The 15,345-nt window shown below is 43.2% G+C and overlaps 1 protein-coding gene across 4 annotated transcripts in view; it reads right to left on the bottom strand.

Moving 5' to 3' along the window:
• Nucleotides 1-15,345, bottom strand: part of fam184ab (family with sequence similarity 184 member Ab) — a 96,200-nt gene that overhangs the window by 54,099 nt on the left and 26,756 nt on the right. For all 4 annotated transcript variants that reach the window (XM_047328762.1, XM_035618132.2, XM_035618134.2 and 1 more), the window contains one exon: nt 1,043-1,162. In XM_047328762.1, the coding sequence (XP_047184718.1) occupies nt 1,043-1,162 (120 nt within the window). The remainder of the gene's footprint in view (nt 1-1,042; nt 1,163-15,345) is intronic.

The raw sequence follows: 15,345 nt of genomic DNA, 5'->3' as shown, positions 1-15,345 counted from the left end.
AACGCTTATTTTCTATGTAGAGAAACACTGGAAATCCAGTGCAACATTTAGGTGAAAAATACTTTAAAATAAGTTTTATAAACACACATTTACTGGCTCAGAGGCTCAGACACTGACAGAGGCACCGACCCTTGGATGAGACGCGATGATTCCTTTTTTACAGTCTACCTGCTTTAAAAAAAAAAAGGTGTAAAAAAGGCTGAAGGGCAGAAAAGAGACCACAGTCGATATCGGTTTGACGTTTCTGAAATGGAGAACAACACCAGCGTCTAGAAAAATCTCCATCTTGACCCTGAACTCACTTTTCTTCTCCTTGATTTGTAGGTAACTTGACGGACATCACACCCGACACTGTGAGGAATATATATATATATATATATATATATGTATATATATATATATATATATATATATATATGCGTTTAGCTTCAAGGTTAGTCACCCTGCTCTCAGGGAAGCAAGTAATTCTCATTAGCAGTGATGACATATAGACCTGAATTATTCATATTCATCCGTTTTTAATATTAATGAGTTCCGTTGTGAGCGTGATCTCGGCTGTCCGGCTCTCCAGCGGATCGGCTGCTATCAAAATAGCATGCGCCGTACAGGAGAGAAATCAATCTCAGCGTGCGTCAAGTATAGATGACACGTACAGTGATACGGTCTCATTTCCGGATGATTGACCTGGATATGACCTTCGCTGACCTCCGAGTCGCAGAGTTTTTAAATCCGGTCTTTTTCAACATAGAGCTCAAAAGTCACCAGAAAGAGTTACGTATAAGTCGTGAGTTGTCATCTCAGGAAGCAGTGATTGCTTATACTACTAATTTAAATTAATATTCATTCACACCCACAGTTGTTTCCTCAACAAGTCAACTTCCTTTCCATCTTAAAGACGGTAAAACATTTATGACTCTCCTCACAGATGCTTTCACTCAGAGGAAATTGGCTTCTGCATTTCAAAGTGACACAGTCGGCTCTCTGAGAGATAAAAATTAAATGCAAAGTGCCAAAAAAAGAAAGAAAAAAAAACAGCGTGAACCTGTAATATCTTCTCTCTGGTCTCGGAGAGGATCTGCTGCACCTCCTCTTCGTGGGCCTCCTTCAGCGTGGCGATGGCCGCCTCGTGCTCGTCGTTTTTCGTGTTCAGTGCATAGATAACCTGCGGCGGAGGAGGAGATGGGGAAACACAATCCAGTCAAACAGTTGCTCAGAAATAAAAGTGGACACAAGTAACGTGAACAGTAAGATATCACAGTGTGAGGGTAAAGTGAGGATAGAATAACAAAACAGTGAGATGACAGGAAGGCTGGAGAACGATGTTCTTTTGTAATGTAGCTGCCAACGCTCGATGCATTTTAAATGTTTTCTATGCAGGGTAGAAAAACGTCTTACACCACATTTATACCATCACAAACCACAAGTTATTGTCTGATACAGTTATAAAAACTTTTTTCAGTGGAGTAGCTGGTTTTACAAAACTAATGTCATTCAAATACATTTGTAATGTATCCAGAAAAAAAATGTTTATCAATCAAACTTTATATATAAAGCACCTTTCGAACAAATAAAATGAAATTCAGAGTACTTTACAGGAAAAAGTACCAAAACATTGGATGTTAATTAAATCAAAGACTCGGATTTTGAGACTAATGCAAAACCAAGATTACAAAAAGATATGTAAAAAATTTGAAATTGTAAAATAAGAAATAAAAACATAACAACAAAATTATACTGAGATAGGCATAAGTTAAATATAGTACAAATAAATAATAATGATAAACACCAAAAAATTAGCAAAACAAAATAGAATAAAATAAATAAATGATAAAAAAGTTCATTTAAATAGTAAAAAATAATACCCGGACTAAATTGGTAGCTTTATGATAACGTTTAAAAATGTTTGTGTTGCCAACTTATCCAGTTTACATGAATCATTTACTACATCACGCATTTCCTCGAATCAGTTCACAGATCAAATGCAACAAAGGCGCGAGGAATGCAAATCACCGCGGCGTCACCGTTACTGTACATGCTGCAGAAAACTGCTCCCAGTCAGAGGCGTGACGTGCCCGCACGTTGTTAGCTCCGAGGCAGCGGCGGCGCCCCGCCGGCCCAAATTTGCTGGGGATAGAAATAAACACGGGCAAACTATTGTGCACGAGATTGACCTTTTAAATCTGTCCCCGAAAATACATGCGGCCGTCCAGAGAGCGATAATCTGTCAGCGCAGTGATCCCCCGCTCACAGGCAGAGGGATGGAGATGGATGGAGGGATGGAGATGGATGGAGGGATGGAGGGATGGAGATGGATGGAAGGGGCAACTGAAATGGGTTTTACATTTCCACGTGGAGAAACCACGGGACACTCTCCCCCCCATGCGCCGCTCCCTGCCGTGAGAAACAAAGCCTCGTGTTGCCTTCTCCGGAAAGCTGCAGTCAATAATTCAGCCATTGAACGGTGCCGCGGTGCTAAAGAGCCGTTGTTCACTTTGGACCAAAGTCCGTCAACGGAATTAGAGAAGGGAGACGAAGGCGGGTAAGAGGAGGAGGAGGGCGACAGCTTTTCTTTGATGCAATGACATCCGCTTCTCAAGGCTGCCAGATGAAAGGTTTATAGTTTGACAAGCGGTGATGTTTTTCAAATTGTTATTTATTACTTTGCTCCCCCCGCCAACCGCCTTGTGCACACACTTTAGTGTTTCCTGACAACCTCGGCGTCGCCCGGCGACAGAGAAGCTTAGACGCATCGCGGTCAAGGAGCTACGGTCGAATGAGAGGTCGCAGCGTGATTGGTTGCACAGTCCTCTGACAGTGGCAGATATTAAAACGTGGCTGAGAGGCGAAAGAAGACAAGAACTGTAACTGTGTTGACGTTAAAAAGATTAAGTGATGATTTGTTTTTTGAAACCAATAGCTGCCATCATTCATGCTAGCTGCTTTCATTCATGCTAGCTGCTACCATTCATGCTAGTTGCTATCATGCATGCTAGCTGCTATCATTCATACTAGCTGCTTTCATTCATGCTAGTTGCTATCATGCATGCTAGCTGCTATCATTAATGATAGTTGCTATCATGCATGCTAGTTGCTATCATGCATGCTAGCTGCTATCATTAATGATAGTTGCTATCATGGATGCTAGCTGCTATCGTTCATGCTAACTGCTTTTATTAATGAAAGTTGCTATCATGCATGCTACCTGCTATCGTTCATGCTAACTGCTATCATTCATGGTAGTTGCTATCATGCATGCTAGTTGCTATCATGCAGGCTAGTTGCTATCATTAAGTTGCTAGCTGCTTTCATTAATGATAGTTGCTATCATTCATGCTAACTGCTATCATTCATGATAGTTGCTATCATTCATGCTAACTGCTATCATTCATGATAGTTGCTATCATTCATGCTAGCTGCTATCATTAAGTTGCTAGCTGCTTTCATTAATGATAGTTGCGAGCATGGATGCTAGCCGATATCATTCATGCTAGCTCAGGTCATGATCAGGAACACAACTGTTTCTTAAATAAATGATTCATTTTGAGGTGACAAAAAAGCCCAAAACATTAATCTTTGATTTAAATACGTGGACTGTCTGCTAACGGTGTGTGTTCACTTGTGTGTTTGCAGAACTCCAAGGTGTGACTGAGGGAAAGAGCGAGGGGGAGTGTGAGACGAGAGGGATGAGGCACTGACGCCTTCTCATATCCGCGGGTCGATCGGTCCGTGTCCTTGGAGGGAGTTTGCATAAATGACAGTGAAACCAGGCGGATCGATTAAGGTGACAGCGAGAAAATGCCACGAATTCCATCCGTCAGCTGGGAGAAAGTCACAGCTGAGAAATTCGATGAGACTTCCAGCAGGCTCGCTGCTCAGTGGAATATGACTCCACTGCCAAAACACTGTAAGCAGGTTTTCTTTCTTCGCATTACTTCCTTCTGCTTGCCTTTAATTGAACTTTTTTGACCACTGCTGTACTTTCTAGGCTTCACGTTATTCCCTCAGCACAACACAACGACAGTATATGACCTTTAGAATATCCCCAAGATGTGAACTAAAGGATCAGTAGGAAAGTAAAGTGACAGTAGGAAAGGAAACGACAGGAAACTACATCAATAGAATAAATTGAAATGTGCAATATAAAAGGATCCATACACAAAATATAACTGTGTCACAATACACCCAATGAATGTTAATGTGTTTGAATACATCAGCAAACTGAATCAGGAGGCAGACACGATAGTGGACGGTCAGGTTCCTACGGAGAAGTTCCAATTTGCTGGTCTCGCCCTTACCGTTGCATCCTTCGCTACTTTGAGCCGCTGCACTTACTGCAGCTCGGCTGCCCACTTAGCTGGCTCATTAGCTTTTTAACCGGGGCATAATGAGTCCGGGGGAAAGGTTGGCGCAAGAGCCATCCACCCGCTGGATCCTCCGTTGCTCTGGAATGAAAGGAGGCATTTGTCCGCCACGTTTGAAGGGAGCCTTCCAAATGGGACGGCCTAGTCACACCGCTGTGACGCAATCTGTCTTCAAATGAAACCTCAGATGGATGCTGCTCGAGAATTGGGAGACGGCGAGCTGAGCTCAGACTACAGGAGTTTGAAAATCCTGACCGATTTTGAAATTTGGGTTGCGTCACGCACCAGATATTCTTCTCTCTAATCTCAAACATTGCACACACTACAAGATCTGAAAATAATGGCACTTCACACAAGTCAGGGTATTATTCGGATTATAGCTCCAGAGGGAGCGACGCGCTAACCTCACGTCAAAGTTGTGATGGATCTTGGAAGTCCCCGCCCGTGCAGTAGCTTGTTACTTGGCCGCCATTTCAAAAGACCTATGACGTTACATCATACATAACATAACTCTCGTCATCGGGGCAGCTCCGATGATTCTGCGGGCAGTTCAGGTTCCAATGAATGGCTCTGTAAACCCATCACACTTCCAGATAATCTGGGTCGAACATCGGTACCGACCAAGGTTCCGGACCAGATTTGTCCTCCGCTTCTCGGAAGGGGGGGAATCAGGGTTAAATCGGCCTTAAATTCCTGTAGTCTGAGCCCATTTTAAACCCTAACAATGTTGGGTTTTTTTCAAATAAATGGAAAAACAGTACAGTGACAATATTTCAACAAATTTTCCAACAAAAATATCCGTGTTTCCTAGACGTAAGCGTCTTGGAGAAAGTAAAGAATTCAAATCTAGAGACTTTTTCAAATAGTTTAAAACATCAGTATATTCTTACTGCACTGGCAGATTTATTCACCTAGTTTAGGAATATTAAGCTTTAAGAACTCATCCCCAGACACTTCCTGAAACGTCTCCCCTTAATATCTCATCTAAACCTATTTTTGTCAACTATAATGACCAACACATCACCAACAAAAAAAGGAAAGTAAACGTTTAATTAGAACATATCCCTTGAGAACATTTCAACAACAGTAGCGTGACGTGGTCTGACAAGGGAGATAAGTCATAACTTTTTAATTGGGTAATGAAACACGAGGTTCTACGCTGAGATCAATGCAAAATGTGCTGTTTCACTGTTTAGTACTTTAATTCACAATGTGGTTCGTCTCTTCCCGTGCTGTAGTTTCTGAGGAACGGAACCATTATTCAAAGCCACCATCAGCATCATTCATGGCATCATTCATGAGGTGTTTATTGATTTCTTATATCCAGCAGTGCCGCGCGCATAATTGGAAGGGGAAGGATACTGGATGGTTAGATTTTAATACATAGCGCCGGAAAAACACAAAATGAAATGGTGTTTGTTCGACTGACTCCAATGTGCTGCGTAAGTGTTATAAATTGGCTACCAAAAATAAAATCCAATAACATGGATGAATGTGAATCTGCACAGCGAAGGAATCTGAACTAATCCACAGACCTGCGAAACAAACAGTTGGTCAGTTTGCTGTAGAGCGTGAATCTAGAAATTGCACCAACTTTTTTTCCCTGTGGATACGCGCGTCGATGTCGTTCCACGAACCAAAGTGAGGAAAACTAACCGACTAACTAGCGCCAACGCTCCTTTATTTCGCCCTCATAGGCCTGAACACACTTAAACATCCACACACACACTTCTGATTCATCTCTTCAGCTCGAACGTCTCCGTCAGCTGATGGGACTTTGATGATAATGCCGGTGTCTAATGACGACCGTTTCACTACCTTCACACTAGCCGGTGGTAATTTTCCACCCTGCGGCAGCGGAGCTTTGTCTTGTGAGTGCAGCAGGCGTGAAGAAGGACTGCAGCAGAAACACTGTCAACTGGAGCGTAGTTGGAAGAATGGAATGGCTGCCATCTTATATATCAAAAGAAATTGTATTATGTATACGTAGACAGGTTTAATGAAAAATCATTTTAGCAAAAGGAATGGTTACAAGCTCCCAAGAAATAGTACAGGTGTTCGCATGCTTGCAAGTGTGTTACTACAGAATATCTTCTATGTCCTTAGACGGGACATTTAAAGGACCAGTGTGTGATTTAACAGCCTCTTTTCTAGAGAGATTCTGATCTGGTCTCACCCAGACATTTTCCAGGTATTTTATTCATAATTAATTCATAATTCTACCCGTCCTTCTCTTAACCGTCACTTCTGCTCCATCAAAGGTGACATCAAAGTCAAAGCCTCGCAGACACGAACGACTGTAGCTTGGGGCTTGCAGTGTTGTATTGATTTCTGCACACTTGCGGGATAAAAATCATTAACCGTGTGGTTAAAAAAAAAGGGCAGCGGGGGAGAAGCGGCAATTAATTGCTGCAAAAAACCCCACTATTGATGTGTCATGTTGCTGGCAGGACCCCATTTAGAGCAGGGGGGGATGTTGCGGTGGGTTGCCAGTTTAGTGAGGCAATTAACTTTGTCATTACCGATGCATAACAAACTATTGTTGTGTTGATGGCAACGTCAGCCTCGTCTCCATTCTCTCCATGTCCAGATTTAACCCTTAACACTTCCATTTTGTGACAGCATCGATGTCTGTTTGCAGACATATTTCTCCTTCAGACCATAAACCAAAAAAACCCTAATATCCTATAAACCAATCAGCATTCCTCAACCAGTAAAAGCCGTATTTAACAGGTCCATCCATCAACATACTAAACATACCACGGTTTCGAATCCGACTCGGCTGAACGACGTGACGCGAGTGCGACGGCCTCCTGAGCCGCAGCGAAGGTACAATGGAAGGTAATTATCATTATCTTCTCTCACTCGTTATCTTTTAATCATCGCCTAATTGGGAATTTCATTTCTAATTTCGAGCGCGAGGCACACTTCGGTTGCGTCGCTCCTCACTCCTGTCTCTCCCGTTCGACTTCCGACTCAGGGCATATTTCACGGCCGTGTCATGAAGCAGATGGGGTTATTAAAGTTAACGCGGCGCCTAAAGCCAGTTCTTATCCAATTAACCAGTTGTGAACCCCCTCGGTGTTTGTGTGTGTGTGCGTGCTCGGCGCTGTAACTAGAAGAATGATTTCCAGTGTCAGCCAGTCTGCCGATTACTTTCTGTATGAATTTATTTAATCTGCTCGTCCTATTGAGATCAAGAACTCTTTTGCAAGAGATATGATAAAAACACATGCGGCACATCTGCGACATCACAAAAGTCAAATATTAGAAGTTGAGGTCTTCGAAATGACTTGTTTTGTTTCGAACCAAGGGGTCGACTGTAAAAGACATCGACCTGCTATGACATAAGAAAGATTAAAAAATCCTCACAGACGAGAAGCTGAAAGCAGGAAATATTTGGTATTTTGACCTTTGAAATAGTGATCAATTAAAAGATTACAGAATATATACATATATATATATATTTATTATTTTTTTTTTTTAAAGGCAGTGTGGTTCAAAATTAGCCATGTCCAACAGGATGGACCAGACGTGGTGAAATATTATTCAACACTGGTATGCAAGTACGTAATATACCTTTTTTAGGATTCCAATTTTTTAAAAACCTAATATTATCACCTCCCCTGTCAGACTGCAATATGCCACGTCGCCGCCTCGACTTTCAAACTCAAAGTTTCACATTTCTAGTCACAGCCGCCACGTGCATCCATCTCATTTCCCCAGCCTCGACATTATGCGTTTGCTGTGATGTGAATTTAACGAAGCATTGAGAGAGAGAGAGAGAGAGAGAGAGAGAGAAAAAATAGCAGGCGTAATTACTTTTAATTATAATGTGTAGCTGTGATCTGCTAAACCTGCGAGGTGCACCTTAATCCGCCGGTTAATTACGGGGACGTTGCGCGGCGCCGCCGTTGAAACGGAGCCGAGCTGGTGAGTAAAAATAACAAACGCAAAAAAGTTTAGTCTTAATTAAATTGCTTCACGTCTTGTGATCGGTGGATTCAGCTCTTTTGACTACTGTACCGAATAAACTGCGATCCGATTGGGACTTTTTAAACGAAGGAATCTGTGAAAACAAAGTCGTGATCCGGCTTGTTAGGATCCGTCGACCGACGGGGGCAGAAAACCAAATGAGGCGAAGCGTCGCACTGCAGACTGCAAATTTCTTCTTTATTTTCCTGGTATGGTTTTTTTGGGGGGGGGGGAGAGAAAGCTTTTAATGCAAATGCCTTACATAGCTTTTGAAAACTGCTGAATAAGTCAAGAGGCCACTCACCACAGTTTTTTGAGAGCATAACATTTGAATGCATCGGCTGCACCGCACAGACTTTGGTCTTACTCCATATGAATATTTACCTCCATGTACTGAGAATAAGAAACTCTACCAAAGACACTGCCTCACACTGTTCCACGTGAAAAAAAAGAAAGAAATGTAGTCACGTATTGGAAGTGAATATTTTCCAACTCTGACTCTCAGGTCTGGACATTTGTATAAAAAAAAATACAAGAAGAGATTTTAACAGGTTAATGTCCCAGTGGACATGAATCATGCAGATCTTGTCCAGCGTGTGATATTTCCCAGTAATGGTCATTTTTTTCCAGTCTCGACATCCGCTCAAAGTGACCGTCTGATAAGTGAGCAACCCGCTCGACCTCACTTTCGTGTCACACAGTTTACCCGCCGCGGTTGAAAAAAATGAAAGCAACCCGTCACAGATGAAGCAGAATCTCAAATTCAAACAAATATCAAACAACCCAAAAAAAAAAACAGCCGCCCGTTTCACTCTTACACATTTCATTTGTTCTGATTTTTTGGATTTACTTCCACTCTCTCTGCTCGACGCCTCTCTGGTCTATTGTTTGACCGGGACACGAGTAGCACAGTCATCTGTTCAACCGCAGACATGGGGTGTTTTACATTCAAACACACGTCGTCAATATTCAGATTCTGCTCGTAGCGGCTTCATTTGCAGCGATGCGTGAATCTAATTCCATTTCGGAGCCGGATTCACTGACACTTCTGCCTCTCGCTCGAAGACAAACATGTCATTTACCACGATCCTCCGGGATTTTGCATTTTATGCGACATTCAAACCTGCATTCATCTCTTGTGTAAAACCTGTTTTTTTCCTGTGGTGTAAGTTTTTCCAGATATTTAAGGGGTTATTCTGGGCAGAGCTGCTCAAAAACAAATGCGTCCTGCAGTAAAAGCACATGGCTTCTTAAGACTGTGTGTGTGTATGTGTGTGTGTTGTTACAGTATTATGTAATCTAACCAGAAGACATTTCTCTAATTGAATAATAAGCACCATCTGGAGCCATAGTAAACTGTGAGTTCAGAGTGCATTGTTCTCCTCTTTAGAAACACACACACACACACACACACACACACACACACACACACACACACACACACACACACACACACACACACACACACACACACACACACACACACACACACACACACACACACACACACACACACACACACACACACACACACACACACACACACACACACACACACACACTATTTCTGTTGCATAATACTGGAACATATCGTAACTATTTTATGAAGAGAAATTCAGACAAAACAGAAGCATCTCACCTTCATGGTAGATTTTGTTTAATGTGTTTAATATTCTTTTGTTTCTCTGATGGATGAATAAATGACAACTTGGGGCTTTTATACATTTTACATTAAGGCGAGTTTAACTCCGACAGATGCTCGGACTCGTGTGTGTGTGTGTCAGAACTATACTGGCGATAACGTCTTTGTGCACAGGACAGTCCGGCCGACCGGCCTCTGCTTGTTGTTGCTGCTGCGTGTTTTTTTTAAACTTATTCATTTATATTCATCATCAAAAAAACGAGTTCAGGTTTTTTTAATTCTGAGATCAGAAAAACGTGGGAATGTGCACACTCGGCACCTTGCTGGCCGTAATCCTTTATTGATATTCCCGGTGGGAGAGTTGAAGGTTGAAAGAGAACAAGAAAACTTCACTTGATGTCGAAGAATAAAGTTCAAACACATTTGAACTCAAGAGAAGAGGCTCACTGCGGGCCGGTTTAATTTTTAACATACATATTCATATACTGTGTTAACACACTTGCAGTCACGTAAGACGGGGAAATTTAAAGGGGACGTATTCTGCTCATATTCAAGGTTCATCATTTTTACTTGATGGGTTATTACTTGAAAAGGTTCACTAATGTTCAGTGAACACATCGAGTTTCCCCTCCCACCAAGTGAAGCCCAGTCGGCTCTGATTGGCCAGCGGGCTCCTCCACTCTGTTGTGATTGGTAAACTGGCTCCAGAAATGTTCTTGCTTTCGCTGATGCTCGTCCGTAACGTGGTGATGTCACTATGTTACGGAAGCATCGTCCGGACGACTGACGAGGCGTTTCAGGAGCGTCAGGATCTTCAGTGTTTCCTGTCGGGGAGAGGAACTCCCTTCACCACCGACTTTGGGCTTTTTAACTTTGCAGAGCTTTAACATACACAAAAAAACAACCTATAACACAATAAGAGGAAAATGGAAAAACTGAAAAAGCAGAATACGTCTCCTTTAAAGCAAGATGTCAGAGAAGAGTCTCGGGTGAAAAACAAAGACGACCTCTGGGCCTTTTGCACTTTCACTTTCCTTCCACTTTTCAGATCTCAATGATAGAATAAGGATGCAGCATGTGTGTGTGTGTGTGTGTGTGTGTGTGTGTGTGTGTGTGTGTGTGTGTGTGTGTGTGTGTGTTGTGGAGACCCAGAGTAGATTAGTTTCCTTTCCTCTGTCTCTTTTCATCTTTCCACAGGTCTCGGCAGTGTCGGGCTTCGACAACAGAGTTCATCGCTCTCTCTCTCTCTTTCTCTCTCGATCTCTCATTTACTTCCTCCCCAAGGATTCACTATTGAATTTAGCTGGAAAACGATCAGCTCTACTTCCTTTACTTTCTGTCTTCGTTCAACCTTTGTTGTCACCATAGTACGTGAGAAGGCACAAGACGGATGTGGTGTGTGGCGAATCCAGAGTAACGCTGGTACCATGTCCGATGCCGCCATTCGGCGACCGATCAAAGCATTCAATAAGGTGACCTTCATAGAATCTGGTGGAATGTGAGGGAGTGCCGATCAGGACGGTGGCACATTGACGCAACGCACCAGGATTTCAAACATACCTTATGTATTATCAACAATTTACATTGAACATAGTTTATTTGCCATGACCACGATCTTTTCCTAAATGGTAACCACATCGTAATTTAAAATATGTTTGAATTAAATGTAGTTCAGTGTTTGACAGAGTCCACCAGTGTCAAGAATCTTGTCAGGCGACAGGTTTGGTGTTTTTATTTAATGCACCAGAGCGAGTCTCCTACTTCAGCACCACGGACAGCGCCATGGATTTATCAATGCGCAGCACAGACGTATGATGTAACAAAGATGTGAACCTTGTTTGAGACTTCCGGGTGTGAAAACTGCCTTTAGATATTCAACTGGACGAGCCATCTCTGCCATGGGGGGGTGATGGCAGGTTAACAACAAGGATGGATTCTGGTCATTTTGCCAACAATAAGGACGTGACCCCCCTCAAAACTCCAACTAGTTTCAACTCTTCAACTGTGGCGGAAAAAATATTTTTTGCTTCCTAAAAATTCGCAACATCAGCATAACAAGTTGCTCTGCATCCGCAGCCCTCTTCTTTTTCACCCCAAGAACAAAACAACATCCAACAGATGAAGCGCTGAGCCGACGGCACGCAGCCAGAAACCCTTTGACTCGTGGGCAACTTGATCGTTTACGGTTTTTATTTCCCACCCAGTTACCTGATCCGCTGGCTTCTGACCACTGGGACCCAACTGACTCGGAGTTTCGATTGCAACTTGAAAAGTGAAAGGTTTTTTTTCTTCTCGTTTGTAGCAGACACAGGCTCGTCTTCGCTTTGCACCGATTGTGCCGATACTGAATTGAACTGAATTTTAATGGAAACACAACCCCCCCCCCCCCCCGCACACACCTGGATGACCAGAACAGCGTGCGACAACCGGGAACCCGCGGTGTTCAGCTGCTCGGCAGGAGGCCGACAGCCCTTATCAGCTCTGATTAATGCGTTGGAAAGAGAGACGCCTAATGAATTTATCATTAGTTTGTTCTTTCTTGGACTTTTCCTAAATAACTCTTCCCGTTCTGGGACGGGTGGGAACAGAGGATTCAATTACTGGGAAGAGTCCATCCATCCATCCCCACCCTCGCTGTCGCCCGAGTCTCTGGGCAAAACACACTGATCTGATTACATCTGTGAATGTGTGCGAGAGGTTTTAAACGACAACACTGCTGGTAAAGGAGGGAATGAGGTGAATTTCTCTGAGGTGGAGCTGTGGATACGCGGGGGCATTAGCGGGGGCATTAGCGGGGGCAGTTCGTCCTGTGGTCGGTCATCTCCTGCGTCGACTGTCAGACAAAAACAAACAGCAGCGCAAAGTGCTCGGGGAAAAGAAAAGAGGAAAGGAATGATTTTGTAATTGACCACAGCATGAACCGAGCGTTTATGGAAACATAATAGGTTTTTTTGTTTTTGCGGTGCTTGATTTTCTCGCAGTCATTCAAGGAAAATAAATGAACTGTTTTAATTCTATTTCAGTGATTTTAAATCACAAGGCCAAGTGTCACTCCCTTCAAGGGTTATGCAGGAAAAAAATTAAAAAATCCTTCATCCACTTCTCTCTGAGTGGTTTAATCACTGAGGAGACGGATGGGAATAGGATTAAACTCTGTGCGTGTGTGTGTGTGTGTGTGTGTGTGTGTGTGTGTGACACTACCTTGAACTCAGAAAGTGTCGGTGCAGTAGTGCAAAGCCCTATTCCACAAAAATTTAAAAAAATAATTCAAGCTTTTTGTTGTAGTTGTTTGTGTGTGTCTCGGTGTGTGTGCATGTGTGTGTGTGTGTGTGTGTTAGTGTGTGTGTGTGTGTGCGCGAACGGCCTGGCGAGCACTCCGGACTCTGAGAAGATGAGACAGTAGAAGATGAGAGAGAGTCTGGACCCACAGTGGTCTGATCCCTCGTCTCCACCACTGGCATCACTTCACACTGAAACGTATTACGTATACGTCCCGCGTGGGGGAAAGGCTGAAAGGTGGACGAGCACCTTGACTGGATTATTCCCCCCCCCGTCTGAATCCCGAGCTGCTGAGGAGCAGACGGAGGGTCTTCGAATTTGCGAGCTCTTGCCAAGATGCCATGTCGCAGCCGCACACTCTCGCCTGAAGATCAACAGCAGATTAATCCCCAGGATTCCGGGGGTTTCATTCTATCCATGTTTATCGGCATCTTGTGAATTAAATATTGTAGAAATTGCAAAAAACCTTATGTGGTGTTAAAACATCAGCTCTCTCTGGGGGCGAAATACGACACAACACAAACGTTTGGTGAAAACCACGGGGGAACAGAAACGCTCCACGCCTCTTACTGAGAACATGCTGTCATGTTATTCAAATTTCCATAATCCTGCACCTGCAGATTACCTCCTCCTTTTACAGGCATTTCATTTCTCTACATTTGTTCAAAGCAATAATCACTGCAGTTTCCTACAAAGTGTTGCTGCAATAACAACATGGTGGCAACCAACCGTGACGCCGCCCATTTTGTGGACTGGCCTCGAGTTTCGCTTTTTTGACCCTAGTGATATCTTCTTTTTACAACCAGACGTAGGAGCAGGGGGTGTGGTCTGACTGACAGCTCGTCCACTGCACGTCCACCTACATCTGCAACCGCGCACCGATTGGACGGTACCAACTGTCGACTGCACGCTCCGATTGCACATTGTGCTTTATCGTCTATTTTACTCTAAACGGACCATAATTTACTAAATGAACATCATGATGTACTGGATAAAACTTGAAACTAGAGATTGAACCATAAACTCCCCAGGAAAATGTTTCCTGACGTTGGTGCACTACTTCGAATGCACCAAACGGACGTCCTCGACTTAATATTATATGGTCGCAGGCGAAGACTGCAGGCAATCCTTTCCAAAAATAGCTATTCAATATTTCGCCTCCTTTCCCTATGTGGTACCACGCCCCATTTTTTTTCTTTTACTTCCTCGATTCTTTAATGCTGTCTCAACTTCCTGCAAATGGTCCGAAAGTCTGAACTGACACATAAAGTGTTTCCACGCTGCAAAGGAACCAAACCATGGTTTAGTTTGATCCGGACCGAGACCCCCTCTTTTATCGGACTAAATCTTGGTTGGTAGGTCCGGCATGTTGACGAGGAGCCTTTCACACATGATCTGTTGGTACAGACTAAACTGGAAAGGCAGAAGGTCTGAACAAAATGGTGGCAGGGCTAGAGTCTGACTACCGTCCCGGTACCATCCCGAAAAACCCATTTCCAACTGTCTCAAAGTGAAACAATGCAAGTCATCATGAAATCAAAATGTAGTTTCTCAACTTTTATTAGCATATGTAGTTATATATGTAGCATATCAGTTTACATTAAGTTTAAAAAAAAAAGTCCATGCCCCTGTTATCTCACTGTAGCGTCTGCACATCAGAGTATTCACCCACATTGTTAGTTTGCCGAGATGTGAGCCCGTAATTCGCCTGAAGAGAAAAAACACGAAGCTCTTCCTGCCATTTGAGGAGAAAATAACCTAATTCTGCAGGAAAGAAAAAAGACACAACGTGTCATGTCACAGCCATTACCGACATGAAAGCTTCCGCCTGTTTCAAAGGGATCCGACCCGTCTTGTGCTCAGCGAAATAATCAACAGGACGTCCTGACGTCCCGGCTCTGCAGTGAGAGTGTTGGCTTAAAAAAATGAAAAGGTAAGTGTAATATTTGTAATATTCCGTCTGAATTTTTTGAAAGCATCCTAGAACTCTCAGAGTCAGCAGCAGCGGCACGGTTCCGTTCAAAGGAAACTTATATACCTAAAGGACAAGAGAATAGAATACACTCATTATATTTCAGTGCAAAGCTT

Source organism: Scophthalmus maximus, chromosome 18 (genome assembly GCF_022379125.1).
Source record: "Scophthalmus maximus strain ysfricsl-2021 chromosome 18, ASM2237912v1, whole genome shotgun sequence".
Lineage (NCBI taxonomy): Eukaryota > Metazoa > Chordata > Actinopteri > Pleuronectiformes > Scophthalmidae > Scophthalmus > Scophthalmus maximus.
Note: the sequence above shows the minus strand (reverse complement) of the source record. Positions and strands in the feature narration are given on the sequence as shown.